Here is a 17162-nt window from a genome sequence, read left to right as displayed (position 1 = left end):
CAAATAATCCAGAAATTTGTATGGAATCAGAAGAGACCCCGAATCGCTAAGGAAATGTTGAAAAACAAAAATAAAACTGGGGGCATCACGTTACCTGATTTCAAGCTTTATTACAAAGCTGTGGTCACCAAGACGGCATGGTACTGGCATAGAAACAGACACATAGACCAGTGGAACAGAGTAGAGAGCCCAGATATGGACCCTCAACTCTATGGTTAATTAATCTTCGACAAAACAGGAAAAAATATACAGTGGAAAAAAGACAGCCTCTTCAATAAATGGTGCTGGGAAAACTGGGCAGCTATATGTAGAAGAATGAAACTCGACCATTCTCTTACACCGTACACAAAGATAAACTCAAAATGGATAAAAGACCTCAACGTGAGACAGGAATCCATCAGATTCCTAGAGTAGGCAGTAACCTCTTCGATATCAGCCACAGCAACTTCTTTCAAGATATATCTCCAAAGGCAAAGGAAACAAAAGCGAAAATAAACTTTTGGGACTTCATCAAAATCAAAAGCTTCTGCACAGCAAAGGAAACAGTCAAGAAAACAAAGAGGCAACCCACGGAATGGGAGAAGATATTTGCAAATGACAGTACAGACAAAAGGTTGATATCCAGGATCTATAATGAACTCCTCAAACTCAACATACACAAAACAGGCAATCATATAAAAAAAATGGGCAGAAGATATGAACAGAGACTTCTCCAATGAAGACATACAAATGTCTATCAGACACATGAAAAAATATTCATCATCACTAGCCCTCAGGGAGATTCAAATTAAAACCACATTGAGATATCATCTTACACCCAGTTAGAATGGCCCCCCCCAATTTTTTTTGAGTGTAGTTGACACACAATGTTACATTAGTTTCAGGTGCACGACACAGCGATTCAACATCTCTACATGCCATGCTGTGCTCACGGCGAGTGTAGCTACCATCTGTCCCCATACGACGCTCGTACAATATCACTGACTTCATTCCTTATGCTGTGCCTTTTATTCCCATGACTTATTGTCTCTATACCAGAAATTGTATCTTCCTTCTCCTCTTCACCCATTTTGCCCTCCCCCATCAGATAAGTAAATAAATCTTATAAAAAATAATTACAGGATTATAATACCAGGAGAACCACTGCCATGTAGCATGGTTTGCGCCAGCCTACACTAGAGCTTTAATCATTTTATGTGATTTCTTGCAGAGAGCTATCAGAGAAGGCACAATAAATACATTTTACTGATTTCAGCATTGGAGAAATTTTATGCAATAGGCAGATGTCAACACTGGTGGGGGAAATGATTGTGAAAAGGAAATGTTTTCTTTAGAGCCCTGTCTCAGCCAGGTTGCAGGAGCGTCTATAATGGGTTTAAAATAACTCACAGAAGGGCTTTGTTTCTCAGCGCTGAAAATGCTCCAAAACAGAGACACAGATTGATGCTTCCTCCCCCAAGTCCTGCACACAGCATCTGATTTTGGGAAACCCTTTGGCAGCCACATGGGGTCAGAGTGTGGCCAGGCTTCTTTGGGGTTTGTAAAGAAACCAGGGAAACTCAAGTGTGAAGCAAGAGCTCCACTCTGATCAGGGATGTTGTTTGTGGCCCTGTTACTGGAAAATGCAATGACCTTATTAACAAGGTCAAAGTTGTGTAGACACAGGAATTACAACATCGAGAAGGGGTGGAGTGAGATATTGAGGGCATAAAAGCATCGGCAGGGGACCCCACAGCACTGCTCTGCCAGAGGCAGGACAAACCGAGGATGAGGTGAGTACGCAGCTCTGCCCCTCCTGCCCTTTCTCTAGATGACTGCTTCCTTCTCTGTGTACAGCCTTTACCTCCACGACAGTCCAGGTATAGGCGAAACCAAAGGGGAGATGCAAAACAAACCCAAAGAAATAGGGCAGATGCTTTAAATTAGAGCAACTTAAGAGGTTTCGTGTGTTCAATCTTCTGCTTTTCTGCATCCGTGAGAATGCGACTTACTCTAATGGATAGCTCTTTCCTCGAGGTTACAAAGTTTTCACCTTTGCAGGGGATGCCTGCCAGCAGCTCCCATGGTAGGCTTTCTGGCAATTTAAATATATTTATTAGCATATTTTCTCATTTTTAAAAAATGCATAGGACCAAAGGTAACACATTTAAATGACCCAATGAAGGCACTGAGATTTTATCAAAATAACAGAAGAATTTTTTTTTTTTTTGAAATGTTGAAGTCGCACGACTACAAACTTCACATAGCCAAGCGTTCTCCATAGAGCTGGCTTCGGTCAGCGAGATGGGGAACTGGTGAGTGCGGCCCGGGGCACTGGTGCCCACAGTCTGGCTCTCAGGAAGCCAGTTATCTGCCTGGAACCCTTTTGGGCATTTTGAGGTTTCCTGAAGGCAAATTATCATTAGCAGGAAAACCATGCAAGTGTTTTAAATTTTGTATATTTAAAACCTCTTGGAAATGGAAAATTTTTAAAAGTAAAGAGAATAGCATATGAAACCTGTTTTCCATCTTCTGGTGATCCACATTTTATTAGCAGCACCTTGTGGCCCAGGACCTCAGGGGAACAGTGAGGGAGGCTTCTTTTCGCAGGGGGGTTCACGTGTTACTGGCAATTCAACGTTTCCTAAATGCCGCCAGAAACTGAGGCTCACAGATCTATACGCCTTTCTACCTTGGTGGTCCCTCTCGGAAGCGCATGCAGGATTCCTGGCGGGGCAGAGCACACTGGAACCCGGGCATACCGAGGACCTGCCTGAGTGTGTGTGTGGATGGGGGTGGCGGCCGCTTCTTGGTGCCAGCACTTCCGTACAGCTTCTTCTCTGGCGGCCCAGCGGAAGGGGTGTGGGTGCCCAGGGGTGCGGGTGTGAGGCCGGGAGACCAGGTGCTCACTCCTTCTTGTTGTCTCTCGGCAGAGCCCTGGGAGTGGTCACTGCCCTCCTGCTCTGCGGGCAGCTTTACGCAGCGGACACTGGCAGTGAGGCCACAGACCACGCAGGTAGGTGTTGGGGTTCGGGGGGGAGCCTCACGTCTCAGCACTGCCCTGCCTCCTTGCAAGCCTGCCGGATTGGCGCCCTCTCTTCGGGAAGAGCCAGGTCCTGCATCTCGTCCTGATGTCTGGTGTTTCATTCCAGTGGAGAACTCTGGGGAGCCGGGATAGAGCGGGGATGGCCTTCCCTTTGGTTTCCATTGGAGCTGGAGGGTGGCTGATGTGCACAGCAGCCTCTTCTCAACAGATTTCTCAGTCCCTGGGATCAGTTTCTGAGTCTCGCCCTCCTCCTCCAATGAATGACTTTCTCTTTGCAGAGGTCAGTGTCCCAAAGCCCCCCGAGATTGAAAATGGCTACGTGGAGCACTTGATTCGCTACCAGTGTAAGCCCCTCTACAGACTGCGCACTGAAGGAGACGGTAAGACTTGGACAAGTGTCCCCGCACCCTCCTCTGCCCTGGCCTTTCTGTGATGAGCGGAGCCAGGGGCGATGGGCCAGAGCGCTGACACATTCTCCATGGAACCAGAAGAGGTAGATTCTAGTAAGGGTTTTGTCACCAGTAACTGTGGCCTCTTGGGAAAATGAACTCAGCCTCGAGTTTGCCCCTTTGTGAAGGGAAGGCGATGCTATGTAGCCTGCCCACCCCAGAGGGACATCTGCATCTCCCAAAGGAGACGTGGTCAAAGAAGCAAGGGTGGCACTAGTGAAGACGGCAGGTGGCCCTGACCTAGCACTGTGCTCCGCGCGCTAAGTGCTTCACATGTGTCTGCTCATGGAGTTTTCATGACGTCCACCCCCACCCAGGAAGCCAGTTACTATTCTCATAGCGCTGATGAGGCACAGCGCGGTTGAGTAACTTGCTCAAGATCAGGTGGCCTGGAGGAGGGAGAGGTCAGGATCTGTAGTCACCGCGAGTCTGGATGGCATCGCTGCTGCCACACATCCGTCTTGCGGAGCGCCACCGGACCCCAGCACCTGGCCTCCAGCGCAGCGCTGCTCCCTGCCTCCTCGTTCCTGCCCTTCCTTCTCCTCTTTTTCTAGTTCTCTTTAAACACCTTCCCTCCTCATGCTCAGGGTAGACTCAATTTCTCTTTTGATTCATTTCTTTCCTTTTGTTTCAGGAGTGTACGCCCTGAACAGTGAGAAGCATTGGACAAACAAGGTCACTGGAGAGAAGCTGCCTGAGTGTGAAGCAGGTAGGAAGCCAGGAGCCCTGGGAAGCTGACCGAGGGTGGGTGTTGAGAGTCTCCTGCACCGGCAGGCATCTCGATCGAAAGGTCCCAAAGGTGCATCCTTCCCGACTGCTTTCCTTCAAGCACATGAGAGCCAAGATGCGGGACCGGGGAGAACCACAAGGGGTCAGGCTAATAAGCGAACTTTTAGGTGAGGATGCTCCCCAGCAAAGTTCACTAAGGATCCTGATCATTTGGACCTTCAGGATATTGGCTGAATCCACTGTCTACCCTGGCCTCTAGGGTCAGGAGGCCCTGTATGTTCACATAGGCTGTTCAGGGAGCCCAGAGTCAAGTGTAAAGCAGGCAGAACGAGTTGTGGGAGGGCCGAAACCAGCCAAATCCACAGACGGGTGATGCAGGCTGGCGAGGGGTTGGGACCTGTGTTTCTAGTTATTAGGAAGAGATGTTGCTCTTTCCGTGTCCCTCCTGGGACCAGAGGATCCCGCCTGCCCTCTTCTGCTACTACTAACTACACTAAGTTCTCGTGCAGAACTACTAACCTATCTTGTATTAACTGCAAGATCTAAAATCTGAGCTCCAGCCAGTGCTGGGACACATCGCTCTTTATGCAGAGGATGAATCATTATAGCCTCTCATCCTTATGACGAATTTCAGGGAGTTGTGGACGTGTCTTTTTGTGATAAATGATTTAAATATACATACAGTTCATCAGCCAGCATTTGAAAATCTCAGCATTCCTTTTTTTTTTTTTTTTTTTTTTTTTTTTTGGTGAGTTAGAAGAGCACTTAGTGTCTCAGTGATGTACACAAGAACCACTTTAAACTGTTAACTGTGGAAATGAGAGCAGCAGGTGGTAAAGGCAAGGCGTGTCGATATTTCTGTGTAGAAATCAACACGACAGTTTCGACAGCAGCACCTGGCCCCGCCGGCCCCCTCTCTCCCACACCGGGAGACTCACACTCCCGCTCCTGACTTTCTTGCTCTCCCTGACAGTATGCGGGAAGCCCAAGAACCCGGTGGACCAGGTGCAGCGCATCATAGGTGGATCCGTGGATGCCAAAGGCAGCTTTCCCTGGCAGGCCAAGATGGTCTCGCACCATAATCTAACCTCCGGGGCCACGCTGATCAATGAGCGATGGCTGCTGACCACAGCTAAAAATCTCTTCCTGGGCCATACGGATGATGCGAAAGAAAAAGACATCGCCCCTACTTTAACACTCTATGTGGGGAAAAACCAGCTTGTGGAGGTTGAGAAGGTGGTTCTCCACCCTGACTACTCCAAGGTAGATATCGGGCTCATCAAACTCAAGCAGAAGGTGCCCATTAATGACAGGGTAATGCCCATCTGTCTGCCTTCCAAAGATTATGCACAAGTCGGGCGTGTGGGCTATGTGTCTGGCTGGGGGCGAAATTCCAACTTTAGGTATACCGAGCTACTCAAGTACGTCATGCTGCCTGTGGCCGATCAAGACAACTGTGTCCAGCACTACGAAGGCAGCACAGTGCCCGAAAAGAAGTCGTCCAAGAGCCCCGTGGGGGTGCAGCCCATACTGAATGAGCATACCTTCTGCGCTGGCATGTCCAAGTTTCAGGAAGACACCTGCTACGGGGACGCGGGCAGCGCCTTTGCTGTGCACGACCAGGAGGACAACACCTGGTATGCGGCCGGAATCCTGAGCTTTGATAAGAGCTGTACTGTGGCCGAGTACGGTGTGTATGTGAAGGTGCCCTCCATTCTGGCCTGGATTCGGGAAACCATTGCTGGCAACTGACGCTGACTGTTGGCAGCCCCTGCCCAAGGGCAAGAACTCACTCTGGAAGAGGGGAAAGTGGATGGGAGTGGAGGGGAGAAAACACGGTGTGAAGCGGTGTGGAGTCAATCAATAAAGAGCTTTCTTTTGAGTCATTTCTGTGGGTTTTTAGCCCAGGCCGTTCCCTTAGTTACTGTGCAGCAACAGCTAAGCGGTGCTCTATATTGGGGCGTGGCAGAAACCACCCCAAGCCAACCACAAACCCCTAAGGTGGCACAGAACTGTCCTGTGCTGGGGTCACCCTCAGTGACCACATGCCAACCAGACAGCAGGCCTCAGAAAGGTCACGGTTACCCTTGTTTCAGAGACAAGGAAACAGACTTGGAGAAGGCAAGTGATCTGCTTAAGGCTACACCGCCGGTAACCCAGGCCGGTCTGAATCCGAACCTCAGCTCTCTGCCCCGCACGCTCTTGCTTCTGGGCAGTGAGCGAGGGGATCGTGCGAGCTGAAGAGCAAGACGCTAACTCACCGTGGGACAAAGACGAGGGTTCTGACCCAGGCGGAATCTTGCTATATGTGCTCCCCACACAGCAGCACTTCAGAAAACAAAGTAAGATGAGGTAAAGGCAGGAGCGGTTCTGGACTTGCTGGGTCCAGATCGCAGTGCGGCCGTACGTCTGCCAAGGGCCTTCAGTCCCTGCTTTCCTTTCTGATCGGCTCGAACCAGATCATCTCTCATGTCCCTACCCACATTCTGGAACTTGGTAAAGAGGTACAGGTCTCTTCCTCAGTAGGGTAGGCTTTCCTGGGCTGGAAGAAACCCAGCCTTTACCAGGAGCCAAATGCAAGCCACCAGAGTCTTCCCTTTCACGAAGACAGGCTCTTGCTATTAAGGGTCTCCCAGGAGAATGGTTTCAGAACCCTTGTAAGCAGGAAGCTCTTCTAACTTCTTCCCCTCTTCCTGGCTATTTAAGCCCTTAGGACACTGACCTTTCCTCAAGATAACCTTTGGTCACATGAAAATAGGGCCTCGCTTTCTCACTGGTGTAAAATGCCCCGAGGTCCTTGTTCGCACACCAGGGCCCACCCCGCCCTGCGAAGCTGTCCTCACGCGCACAGCCGCACAGCACAGCCGCCAGTACTTTTCAACCCCTTAGAGCTAGAGGACCAGTGGAGATCTTACACCTCTAGTCTAAAACCTGTGAAAGAGAGAAGAGCCAGAAGCGGAAACATACTACACACACATGAACAGAATGCCTCTCAGAATACAGTTTTGCCTTTTCCTTCTGGTACTATCTTTAGCACTAAGTTTTCTTGAAAAAAAAAAAAACAAAAAAACAAACTTTTTTTAAAAAAACAATTATTTGGTTGCATTAAGTGGCTTCTGGACTGTTCAGCAGGAAGCCTTTGGCATTTTCTCCATTCACTTGTCTTCTCTGGCTTCCTCCCCAGCAGCACCATCTGCCCTCCTGGGCTAGTCCCTGAGCTTCAGGGCCCCGGAATTCCGTGCAGCTCTCTGAACACGCTCGCGGTCTCCGGCCGACCTTCTTGCTCCGGCGCCCTCTCCGGACATGCTCCCCCTCTTCCACGCAAGCGCCTCCTTCCCTCCGGGAGGGGCAAGCCTTGTCTCTGCGAAGCGCAGGAGTCGTTTGTATTTAGGGAGCATCGGGCACAGGGCAGGGCACTCAGTATGAACCCAAACGGTACTTGCAGAACGGAAAGCGAGTAAGGTAGGAACAAGCACACAAATCGGGACTTCAGAGAAACATTCCCTGCACACCTCGGGCGGAGAGGAGTCAGGGTAATTTTACAGGGCAAATTGTGAGGGTTTTGTTTTTGTTTTTTTTTTTTTTAAAAGATTTATTTATTTGACAGACAGAGATCACAAGTAGGCAGAGAGACAGGCAGAGAGAAGCAGGCTCCCCGCGGAGCAGAGAGCCCGATGCGGGGCTCCATCCCAGGACCCTGAGATCATGACCTGAGCTGAAGGCAGAGGCTTTAAGCCACCGAGCCACCCAGGTGCCGCACAAATTGTGTGTTTTTGCTGGTATCTGTGCACTTACTCCACGTCAAATACTGTGTGATTTAGGCTCTGAAAGAAAGTCCAACAACAGTGAGAGGCAATGAAGACGTTTTATTCTTTCACAGGGGTCTGGAGGGAGGTAGGTCTAGTATTTACTCACAGGCTCAAAACCTCTAGGGACCCAGGGTTTTACTGTTCTCTGCACCTTCACTTTCCATGCTGGTCCTCATGGTCCTGGGATGGCTGCCGCAGCCCCACGGATCAGGAAAACCAGCACGGCGAGAGGGGAGAACACAGTGGTGGCGGCGGCTCCCTCCTTTCATCAGCGAAGGACACCAGAGCCCCCAGCAGCCTTCCTTCTGTGCCCGTCAGTGGCCACCTCTTCCTGCAGATGAGGCTCGGAAGGGAAGCAGCTGGTGAAGGGGGAACGTACTTGCAGCGACAGTGCTGGCCTGCACAGAACCCGGCTTCTGCTGGCCAGGAGGCCTGCAACTGGCTGATCCTGCCTGGCCCCTGGCCCTCCGACTCTGCACCTTTTCACTTGTTCTAGAAAGTCAGGATCCAGAGGCTCTATGAGGTTTTGAGAGAAGCAGTGACTTGCCCAAGTGGTTAGGGCAGGTCATGCTGGGGACGCCAGAAGAGCAAGAATTCTTCATCAAGTTATCAAAAGGGGCAAATAACATAAAGATGTTATTTCTTCTTCTTCTTCTTTTTTTTTTTTTTAAAGATTTTATTTATTTATATTTGACAGAGAGAAATCACAAGTAGATGGAGAGGCAGGCAGAGAGAGAGAGAGAGGGAAGCAGGCTCCCTGCTGAGCAGAGAGCCCGATGCGGGACTCGATCCCAGGACCCTGAGATCATGACCTGAGCCGAAGGCAGCGGCTTAACCCACTGAGCCACCCAGGCGCCCAAGATGTTATTTCTTCTAACAACTCTGGCATCTCTTTCCAGTCTTGAGTCCTTGGAGCGAAAGCCCCAGAGAGAAGCAGCACTCTGGCTTCTGGGAAAAACCTGCTCCTACTAACTACAGGTAGCTCATTTTTTTGGCTTAGCTCAAACTAGGTGCTGGATGGTAAAGGTTCAAGGTCTCATTTCTTGGGCAATTTTGTAACATAAAAACTAGTAAAATGAGCAAACCAGGATACTCTTTTAAAAGTCTAAGCTAGGGGCGCCTGGGTGGCTCAGTGGGTTGAGCCGCTGCCTTCGGCTCAGGTCATGATCTCAGGGTCCTGGGATCGAGTCCTGCATCGGGCTCTCTGCTCGGCGGGGAGCCTGCTTCCTCCTCTCTCTCTCTCTGCCTGCCTCTCTGCCTACTTGTGATCTCTCTCTGTCAAATAAATAAATAAATAAAATCTTAAAAAAAAAAGTCTAAGCTAGAAGGTTTCCAAAATAAAGCAAATCTGCCCACTCTCAGCAGAGAATCACTTATCCAAGAGAAACAGGGATTACAGGGACTGGCGACGGGAGCGCGCGCAGTCACGCAGTAAACACCTGAGTGGAGTAATGGGCGAGGGGGAGCCTGTGTGTGTACACTTAGGGTACAAAAGAAGTATTTCTCTTCCTGTGCAAACAGATTTTCTATTTTCCTTGTGTATCACATAAACGTAATTCAACAGTAGTAGGTAATGTTGGAAAGGACTCTGTATTATCTTAAGGGATAAAGAGAAGTACAATATAAACTCAGAAAATCACGCTGGGAAAACGGACCACGGTTGTCTTGACTGCTCGGAGGTTTGCAGCAAGTAGACATTTCAGCGTCGCTGCTCATCACGGCACCAGCATGGCCTTCTATTCGGGGGCGGGGGATTTTCTGTCCAAGTCAGACCTCTTCTCCGCTGGGATGCTGAGCACCTTTCTGAAGGACTCCAGGAAGACAACACAGTCGGATTCGGGTACTGCTTCAACATGTGCCTTTGTCTTCAACTTTGAGTAGTGAATGTGCTAAATGTCTTGATAGAGAAGGTCATATTTGGGAATATTCTTGGGATCAATAGGACTTTGGACAATAAGTTTCCCCCTCATTGCTCCTCGATAAATTACTTCAATCAAATCTATGAAGTCCTGCTTGGTTTTGAAACTTCCCACAAACTTAGTGTGATCTGGAGACCTAGAGAGCATGGGAGAAAAACAAGCTCGCTCAGAACTTCTGGCGATTACTTGTGGCAGACCTTCAGGATAAACAAAATGAATCGCTGCTCTGTTACTTTCTTCTCATCAGTGACACTTAAGACATGAAGCCTGACATTGACTTCTGGTTGCAGTTAAGGGGCCCATTTGATACAGGACTAAAACCAGTGCCATCAGCCACTGGGGCGGCATGTGAGCCCTATCACGTGAAGAGCCTCCACTTCAAAATCTCTTTTAATCACTTCTTAGCTCCTTCTCCAGTAGAACTCCCTGGACGCTGGCCTGGGCATAGTTTGTGGCTGCTGCTGTTGGCTTCACCATGGAAAGCCCATTAACTGGTCATCGTCTCGGAGTTCCCCTCATGGATACTTTTGAATGGTGAGTATGAAATCTTTATTTTTTATTTTTTTTTTTACTAGTTCAAACTTCAAGTATGCTAATTGTAGAAATTTTTTAGAAAAAAAATTACTGGGGCGCCTGGGTGGCTCAGTGGGTTAAGCCACTGCCTTTGGCTCAGGTCATGATCTCAGGGTCCTGGGATCGAGTCCCACATTGGGCTCTCTGCTCAGCAGAAGGCTGCATTTCAGTACATCCTTCCAGTGTCCCTCTGTGGACATCTATGTTCTTTTTTTTTTTTTTTTAATTTTATTTATTTATTTGAGAGAGAGCGAGCAAGCGAGCATGAGAGGAGAGAGATCAGTGGGAGAAGCAGATTCCCTGCTGAGCAGGGAGTCTGATGTGGGACTTGATCCCAGGACTCCAGGATCATGACCCGAGCCGAAGGCAGTCGTCCAACCAACTGAGCCACCCAGTGTCCCCCCTTTTTTATTTATTTATTTGACAGACACAGATCACAAGTAGGCAGAGAGGCAGGCAGAGAGAGAGAGATGGGGAAGCAGGCTCCCTGGCGAGCATAGAGCCTGATGTGGGGCTCGATCCCAGCACCCTGGGATTACAACCTGAGCTGAAGGCAGAGGCTTTAATCCACTGAGCCATCCAGGTGCCCCAACATCTACGTTCTATATATTCTGCTTTCTAAATAATAGTGGGATGAATAGCCACACAGCCAATTTTGCCCACTTTTATGATTATTTTTCCTTCAGAGAAATTCCTGGAAATACAATTGCTGGGTTTTTTATTCTCTTTTTTTGGGGGGGGAGAAAGTCTATGAGTTGGGGGGTAGGGAGGGAAAGGGTCTTAGGCAGACTCTGGGCTCCCTGCCTGACCCAGGGCTCGATCCCATGACGTGGAGACCATCAACTGGGCTGAAATCAAGAGTCGGATGCTCAACTGACTCAGCCATCCTGGTGCCCCCAAATTTTATAGACTTTTAAGATGGGAAATAGTGTCATAAATCACCCTTGAAAAAGACTGCACCAAAATAATACTTAACTGTATCCTAGGAGAATATATAGCTTTAAAATACTTAAAACAAGTAATATTTAACGTACGCTTAGAGAGAGAATGGCAAAACAGGAACACAGATCTGACAAGCAAATACCCCACTCACAGCAGGAAATGATAACAACCACAGACGGGCTGAAAATACATGCTAAGTATTAGGACGCTGACTGGATGCAGTGGAAGGTGTTAAAGATTTCATAGTGCTTATTCTTGACAGAATTGGTTGAAGAATGTTTTCTAAACCTTTTGAGTGGCAGAAGATGGGTCAGTTGGGCAGAGAGAAGCAAGTCTTAGTTTGCTAGAACACTTCTTTCCAAATGTAGCCTACCAGTCCCAGACGTTTAAATACAACGGCCTATTTTGTTTTAAACGAAATTCCTGGGAAACTTTTAATAAAGCTGTTCTGCATTTTCTACACTGAAGGATGGTTAGCGCTTCCCAAATCGTACAATTCTTTCATGCTTCAGCAAGAGGTTAAAATCTGCCAGTCACACTGGAAACACTCTTTTTTGCACCCGCGTTTCACGTACAAATGAGTGGCCCAGCTGAGGAAACTGCGGCAGCACAGGCGGGCAGGTGAGTTATGGCAACTACTTGGGTAAAAGAAACTCCCACCGCTATAGTAATTGCAAGTCAATCAGACTTACCCATAATCCACTTTCATATGTTGCCCATTGAAGAAAAACACAGTAGATGGAATATAACTGATGTCAAAATAGTGCGTGTAAACGGGAGTTCGGTCCACATCTACCAGATAAATAGCAGCCATTTTACTCAGGTCAGAAGAGGTCTTAGAAAGCTGCAAAGAGAGAGAGACATGTACGTCATAATACGAGAGGCAGTTAAGGTTTCTTCTGTGAAAACTTTTTACTTGAATATTCTATTTGAAAGAAATTCCTGGGGCGAGAATCTCTCCTGAGTTCCACATTAGATACAGTATAACCTTATCATTCAGTCTGAGTTTCCTTTGGTAGACTTGTGAGAGGGCCGTGGGTAAAATGAACTCATTACCCGCCAACCCTTTATTTTTAAGAAAAAATCTGTTCTTGGTTGTAAAAAGTTTTTACAAACTTTTTGTGAATTTATAAAATCCACGTTCACTTAAACACAAACAACTCAGAACTATGTACTGTACATTGAAATTCCCTCAAATCTCTTCCCTTCCAATCCCCCCATAAACAATAATTGTAATAAAAATAGGGAAGACTTGCATGGCCGTTATTATGTGCTAAGTGTCCAAAGTGCTTTACACCTGTTAACTCATTTAATCCCTGCAACATTCCTATGGTCTCCATTTCTTAGACGTAGAAATTGAGGTAACCTGCCTCTAGTCACACAGCTAGTAAGCAGTACAGCTGGGACTTGGAACTCGGGCAGCCTGGCTCGGTGATATTCCATCCCCTCTACAGCTGAGGATATAATCCTCTGGCCCCTTCCCCCTCATGTTAACACATCATTTTTGTTAACACACTCATTTTTAATCACAGTACTAAATATTCTTATACGGGATTCACACTGTGGGTGGCAGCAATAGAGATGCTGGGAAGAGATCTCAGTTCTGGGGGAAGTCTCTCTCCATAAGAAACACAGACAGGAGGGCGCCTGGGTGGCTCAGTGGGTTAAGCCACAGCCTTCGGCTCGGGTCATGATCTCAGGGTCCTGGGATCGAGTCCCGCATCAGGCTCTCTGCTCAGCAGGGAGCCTGCTTCCCTCTATCTCTCTCTCGCTGTCTGCCTCTCCATCTACTTGTGATCTCTCTCTGTCAAATAAATAAATAAAATCTTTAAAAAAAAAAAAAAAAAAAAAGAAACACAGATAGGAATAAACCTGTTCTGTCTCATACTCCCCTCTCTGCTCATCAGAGTATGTAGGTGTGTTATGAAACAAGAGATTATCATTGGGCACACACTGGAGGCAACACACTAAGAAAGCTTATCTGCAGGCAGAGAGAAAGAAGTTCAAACCCTAGCTCTTAGGTGGGGCACTTACCCCCCACCATGGGAGCAGTAATTTTCCCACTGTTGTGGGGACCGAGTAAAATAATGTTCACAGATGCTTGTTAATAGTGTTTCTGGTTCTCCACTGCCTTGGTGAAACTGAACTTGAATGGCTGGTGTTGCAGAAGGACATCTAGGACAGACTCAGCATAGTTAGAGCTTTGGGGGCTCAGCTCAGGCCCGTGAAAAGTGTGCCAACAAATGAAAAGTTGTGTCCCTGGGCCTGGCTGCTCCTTTCCATGTACTTTATAGATATTGAAGTGAGAATCCATAGATTTTTAATAAAAACCATTTATTTAAAAAATTCACTTACTATATCATCTAGCTGCAGACAGACAGGATCCTCGTCTCTCCCAAACCTGAGGACCAACACCTTCTCTGCGGTACTTTGTATTGCTTGGTCTACTTCTTTTTTGCTAGTTAGCTTGGGCAATAGGAAGCTCATGTTGAGAAATCCTAATAGTAATCCTCACTGTCAGTCCTGAAATACAGGTGCAATATTTAAAGACAGATTAAGTGCACATGTCCTAATTAAAACAACAAAAACAACTTTATTTTTGGAGTAGGTTATATGTATATTTTATTCCCAGAGGAAAAATGGTTTCATACAATACAGTGTCAAAAAAGTAAAAGGAAAACACTAAACGCACAAACTGGTGGCAAGTCCTTCACCTTAAAAAGAAACAATGTAGAAATGTACGCTGTGAAAAATCCCCCTCCCCCTGTCTGCCCTGACTGGCCCCATTCGTACTAGCCTATCTTTCCCCACACACCACATAGCTACTTTCATTAGGTTCTCATGTATCTTCCAGTTTTGTTATGCATTTACAGGAAAATACAAACATGCATCCCTCTGTGTTTTCCCTCTTTTACCCCAAGAATAGCCTATTCTATCTGCCAGTGTGCCAGCAGGAAAAAGATGGCATTCTCAAGTTTGGCCATTTAAAGAGATTTTCATGAAGGCAGTGTATAGGAAAACAACAGAGTACAGTGCTCTACTTCAGCTAGTAGAGCAGGGTGCTGTTCCTACCCCCAGGCCTGAAGGGGCCACGGGAGGGAGAAGTGTGTGGTGGGGACCACGGGGTGCAGAAGGTCCGTGTAGAGGAGGTCAGCCTGCAGTGAAGGGATGCAGCCACTCTTCTCCCTCCCTCTGATCTCCTGCTGATGTGCCCACTGGCTGACTCAAACTGGAACCAGATGGCAGCGGAGATGCAGAAGGCAGCCCAGTCTTCTGATCCCAGTTTAGAGAAAGAGGAAGAGTGCAGGTGGAGTGACAAATGACAGACGTCCGGCACACATGTCCAGCACACATACTTTACCCACTCTTCTGCACTTTGGAGTGTTTTACCTAATATGGGAAGACCTTTCTCTATCTCTATACATGTTGTTACAACAACATACTATTTTGTGCATGGACCATACATTTAGAAAAAATTTTTAAACATTTTATTTAGTTAGTTGAGAGTGAGAGCGTGAGCACAGGGGAGGGGCAGAGGGAGAGGTAGAAGTAGACTCCCCTGCTAAGCAGGAAGCCTGACAAGAGGCTCAATCCCAGGATCCTGGGAAGATGACCTGAGCCGAAGGCAGACGCTTAACTGAATGAGCCACCCAGGCACCCCACTACGCATGCACCATACTTTTTAAGTCTTTTATTGATGGGAGTTTTATCTTAAGTCCTGGCTTCAAGATTCTTGGTGCATGCCTTACTAGAGGTACCTCACCACACGTCAAACAAACCAATTAAGAAGGGTGTGTGGGCCCACCCCACACAAAAAAGAAACAAGTCATAAAACACCAAGATAGAAGGGACCCAATCCAATTCCCTCATTTTATAGACTTGTTTGCTTACAGTTTTGATTCTAGCTAAAACAAGGACTAGAATCCAAGTCACCAAATTTCTAGTGCAGTGTTCCCTCTGCTATAATCAGTACCTATTTTTATGGTTAAGAAAGGAACTTTATTTTTGAGTCCATCCACAAGAAACTCCATTGAGAACCTGACATTTTCAATCTGGTCCCAAAGTAGGTTAATGCTATGAAAAGGGAAGATTTCTTTATGTGTGTGTGCATGTGTGTGCATGTGTCTGTGTGTGTGTGTGTGAGAGAGAGAGAGAGAGAGAGAGAGACAGAGAGAGACAAGTCACATTTTAAAATATTAACTAATAAAATTCATATAGGAAATAAAATTATTCCCATAATAAGTCATTTTTTAAACAGGCAAGTTGATTGCCAGAAGGGACCTCATCAAATGTCAGTAGCAGAACAAATTACTTACAAAGGGGAAAGTCAAAGAAAGGATGGACCTATTCCACGAAAATTCAATGATACTGACACTATGATACTGACAAGGAGAAGGAAGTGAGGAGAAGACAAAGCTTCAACGGGGTGAGGGGACCGTATAAATGTTGGAAGGAAGAGAAGAAAACTGATGCCACACCTAAGAATATGTTCATAGCAAAGAATACCAACAGCAACTTCATTAAAAGAAGAAGCAAAGGGACGCCTGGGTGGCTCAGTTGGTTAAGCGGCTGCCTTTGGTTCAGGTCATGATCCCAGTGTCCTGGGATCAAGTCCCATATCGGGCTCCTTGCTCGGCGGAGAGCCTGCTTCTCCCTCTGCCTGCCATTCTGTCTGCCTGTGCTCGCACTCTCTCTCTCTGACAAATAAATAAATAAAATCGTAAAAAAAAAAAAAAAAAAAAAAAAAAGAAGAAGAAGCAGCACAAATGGACCAAAATATTTGAAAAGTTAAGCTTGAATAGTAAACAAAAGCAAATTAGAAGATTATTTGACAAACCCATTAAGTTGGTAAAGCGAAATAATAATGCAAGAGCATGAACGGACACACACTGCATGGTGCCCGCTGTAATACAGAGGAGCAAAACTTTTCTAGGAAGAAAACAATCCGAGGAACACTTCCATCTCTGAGACTTAATTCGACACATTCACAAATATTTATGCAGAAAAAAATACTCTCAAAATCTTAGTGATGAAAAACTGGAAACACCCTAGATGGCCTAAAATAAAGGGACTGGAAAAATAAACGATAGTACAGTCCTAAAACATACTATTACACGACCACTGAATACCGTGATACAAATGAAAATGTCAGATACCGAAAAGAAGTTATAAAACAGTATACGAAGTGTGATTCTACTGCTGTACAAAACCTAATTGTAATACAAATACATACATTTGCCTAGAAAACCAATTGGAAATAAATTTCCCCAAACACCATCAGTGGTTATGCCTGCGAGTGGACAGACAGGTGGATTTTCTTTACATCGGAGAGAGCGCCTTTCTTTTTCCAAAATATTCGACACAATTATACATATATTTAACGAAACCTGTGGCTAGGCTACTCCTGGCCCCTAACTGCTACGGAAAACGATACTTACTTTATTTGCACAAGTCACCTCCCTCTCTTCCACTTCAGGACCGTCCACACCCGTCTCCAAACAAACTGGGACGCCGGCGACACCTTCTCTGCCAGCGTTTAACCCACAGCAACCCAGCCGCCACTGCTTAGCAACTCTCCGCGTACCGCTCGAGAAAACGGAAACGGAAAAAGAAAACGCACAGGCGCAGTAGGTAAACTTGCTGTCCCTCCCAAAAGTCCAACAAGCGAAAGTGGTTATTCTAGTCTCGCCCACTTTGCCCGGCTTCGGCCGGAAGC

General features: G+C 46.9%; 2 protein-coding genes across 4 annotated transcripts; one reads left to right on the top strand and one right to left on the bottom strand.

Annotated features, from left to right (window-relative positions):
* Positions 1-1668: 1668 nt before the first annotated feature.
* On the top strand, positions 1669-6089 carry LOC132005331 (haptoglobin). The gene is made up of 5 exons (XM_059382321.1): positions 1669-1772; positions 2913-2995; positions 3304-3405; positions 4109-4183; positions 5177-6089. The coding sequence occupies exons 1-5, from the start codon at positions 1768-1770 to the stop codon at positions 5953-5955; spliced, it is 1044 nt and encodes a 347-aa protein (XP_059238304.1). The 5' UTR covers positions 1669-1767; the 3' UTR covers positions 5956-6089.
* Positions 6090-9583: 3494 nt separating this feature from the next.
* TXNL4B (thioredoxin like 4B) lies at positions 9584-17137 on the bottom strand. Of its 3 annotated transcripts, none has more exons than XM_059382323.1 (4): positions 16885-16974; positions 13802-13969; positions 12139-12290; positions 9584-9823 (listed from the first exon to the last, which is right to left on the bottom strand). In XM_059382323.1, exons 2-4 carry the CDS (start codon positions 13931-13933, stop codon positions 9712-9714), a joined length of 396 nt encoding a protein of 131 aa, XP_059238306.1. In that variant the 5' UTR covers positions 13934-13969; positions 16885-16974; the 3' UTR covers positions 9584-9711. The 3 variants fall into 3 exon arrangements, with proteins under 3 accessions (XP_059238306.1, XP_059238305.1, XP_059238307.1); XM_059382322.1 differs by having other exon boundaries at positions 9733-10067; XM_059382324.1 differs by lacking the exon at positions 13802-13969 and having other exon boundaries at positions 9733-10067; positions 16885-17137.
* Positions 17138-17162: the final 25 nt, after the last annotated feature.

The sequence above is a fragment of the Mustela nigripes genome, chromosome 17 (genome assembly GCF_022355385.1).
Source record: "Mustela nigripes isolate SB6536 chromosome 17, MUSNIG.SB6536, whole genome shotgun sequence".
In the NCBI taxonomy this organism is placed as follows: domain Eukaryota; kingdom Metazoa; phylum Chordata; class Mammalia; order Carnivora; family Mustelidae; genus Mustela; species Mustela nigripes.
This window is presented reverse-complemented; position numbering and strand designations above follow the sequence as displayed.

What these genes read in the sequence shown, in the direction of transcription:
- LOC132005331 (XM_059382321.1), top strand. An exon ending in TGAGGCCACAGACCACGCAG is followed by an intron (nt 2,996 to 3,303) that starts GTAGGTGTTGGG and finishes TTCTCTTTGCAG; the next exon opens with AGGTCAGTGTCCCAAAGCCC. An exon ending in GCTGCCTGAGTGTGAAGCAG is followed by an intron (nt 4,184 to 5,176) that starts GTAGGAAGCCAG and finishes TCTCCCTGACAG; the next exon opens with TATGCGGGAAGCCCAAGAAC.
- TXNL4B (XM_059382322.1), bottom strand. Translation starts at nt 13,933, where the DNA reads ATGAGCTTCCTATTGCCCAAGCTAACTAGCAAAAAAGAAGTAGACCAA. An exon ending in GTCTGCAGCTAGATGATATA is followed by an intron (nt 12,291 to 13,801) that starts GTAAGTGAATTT and finishes CTCTCTTTGCAG; the next exon opens with CTTTCTAAGACCTCTTCTGA. An exon ending in CATATGAAAGTGGATTATGG is followed by an intron (nt 10,068 to 12,138) that starts GTAAGTCTGATT and finishes CATGCTCTCTAG; the next exon opens with GTCTCCAGATCACACTAAGT.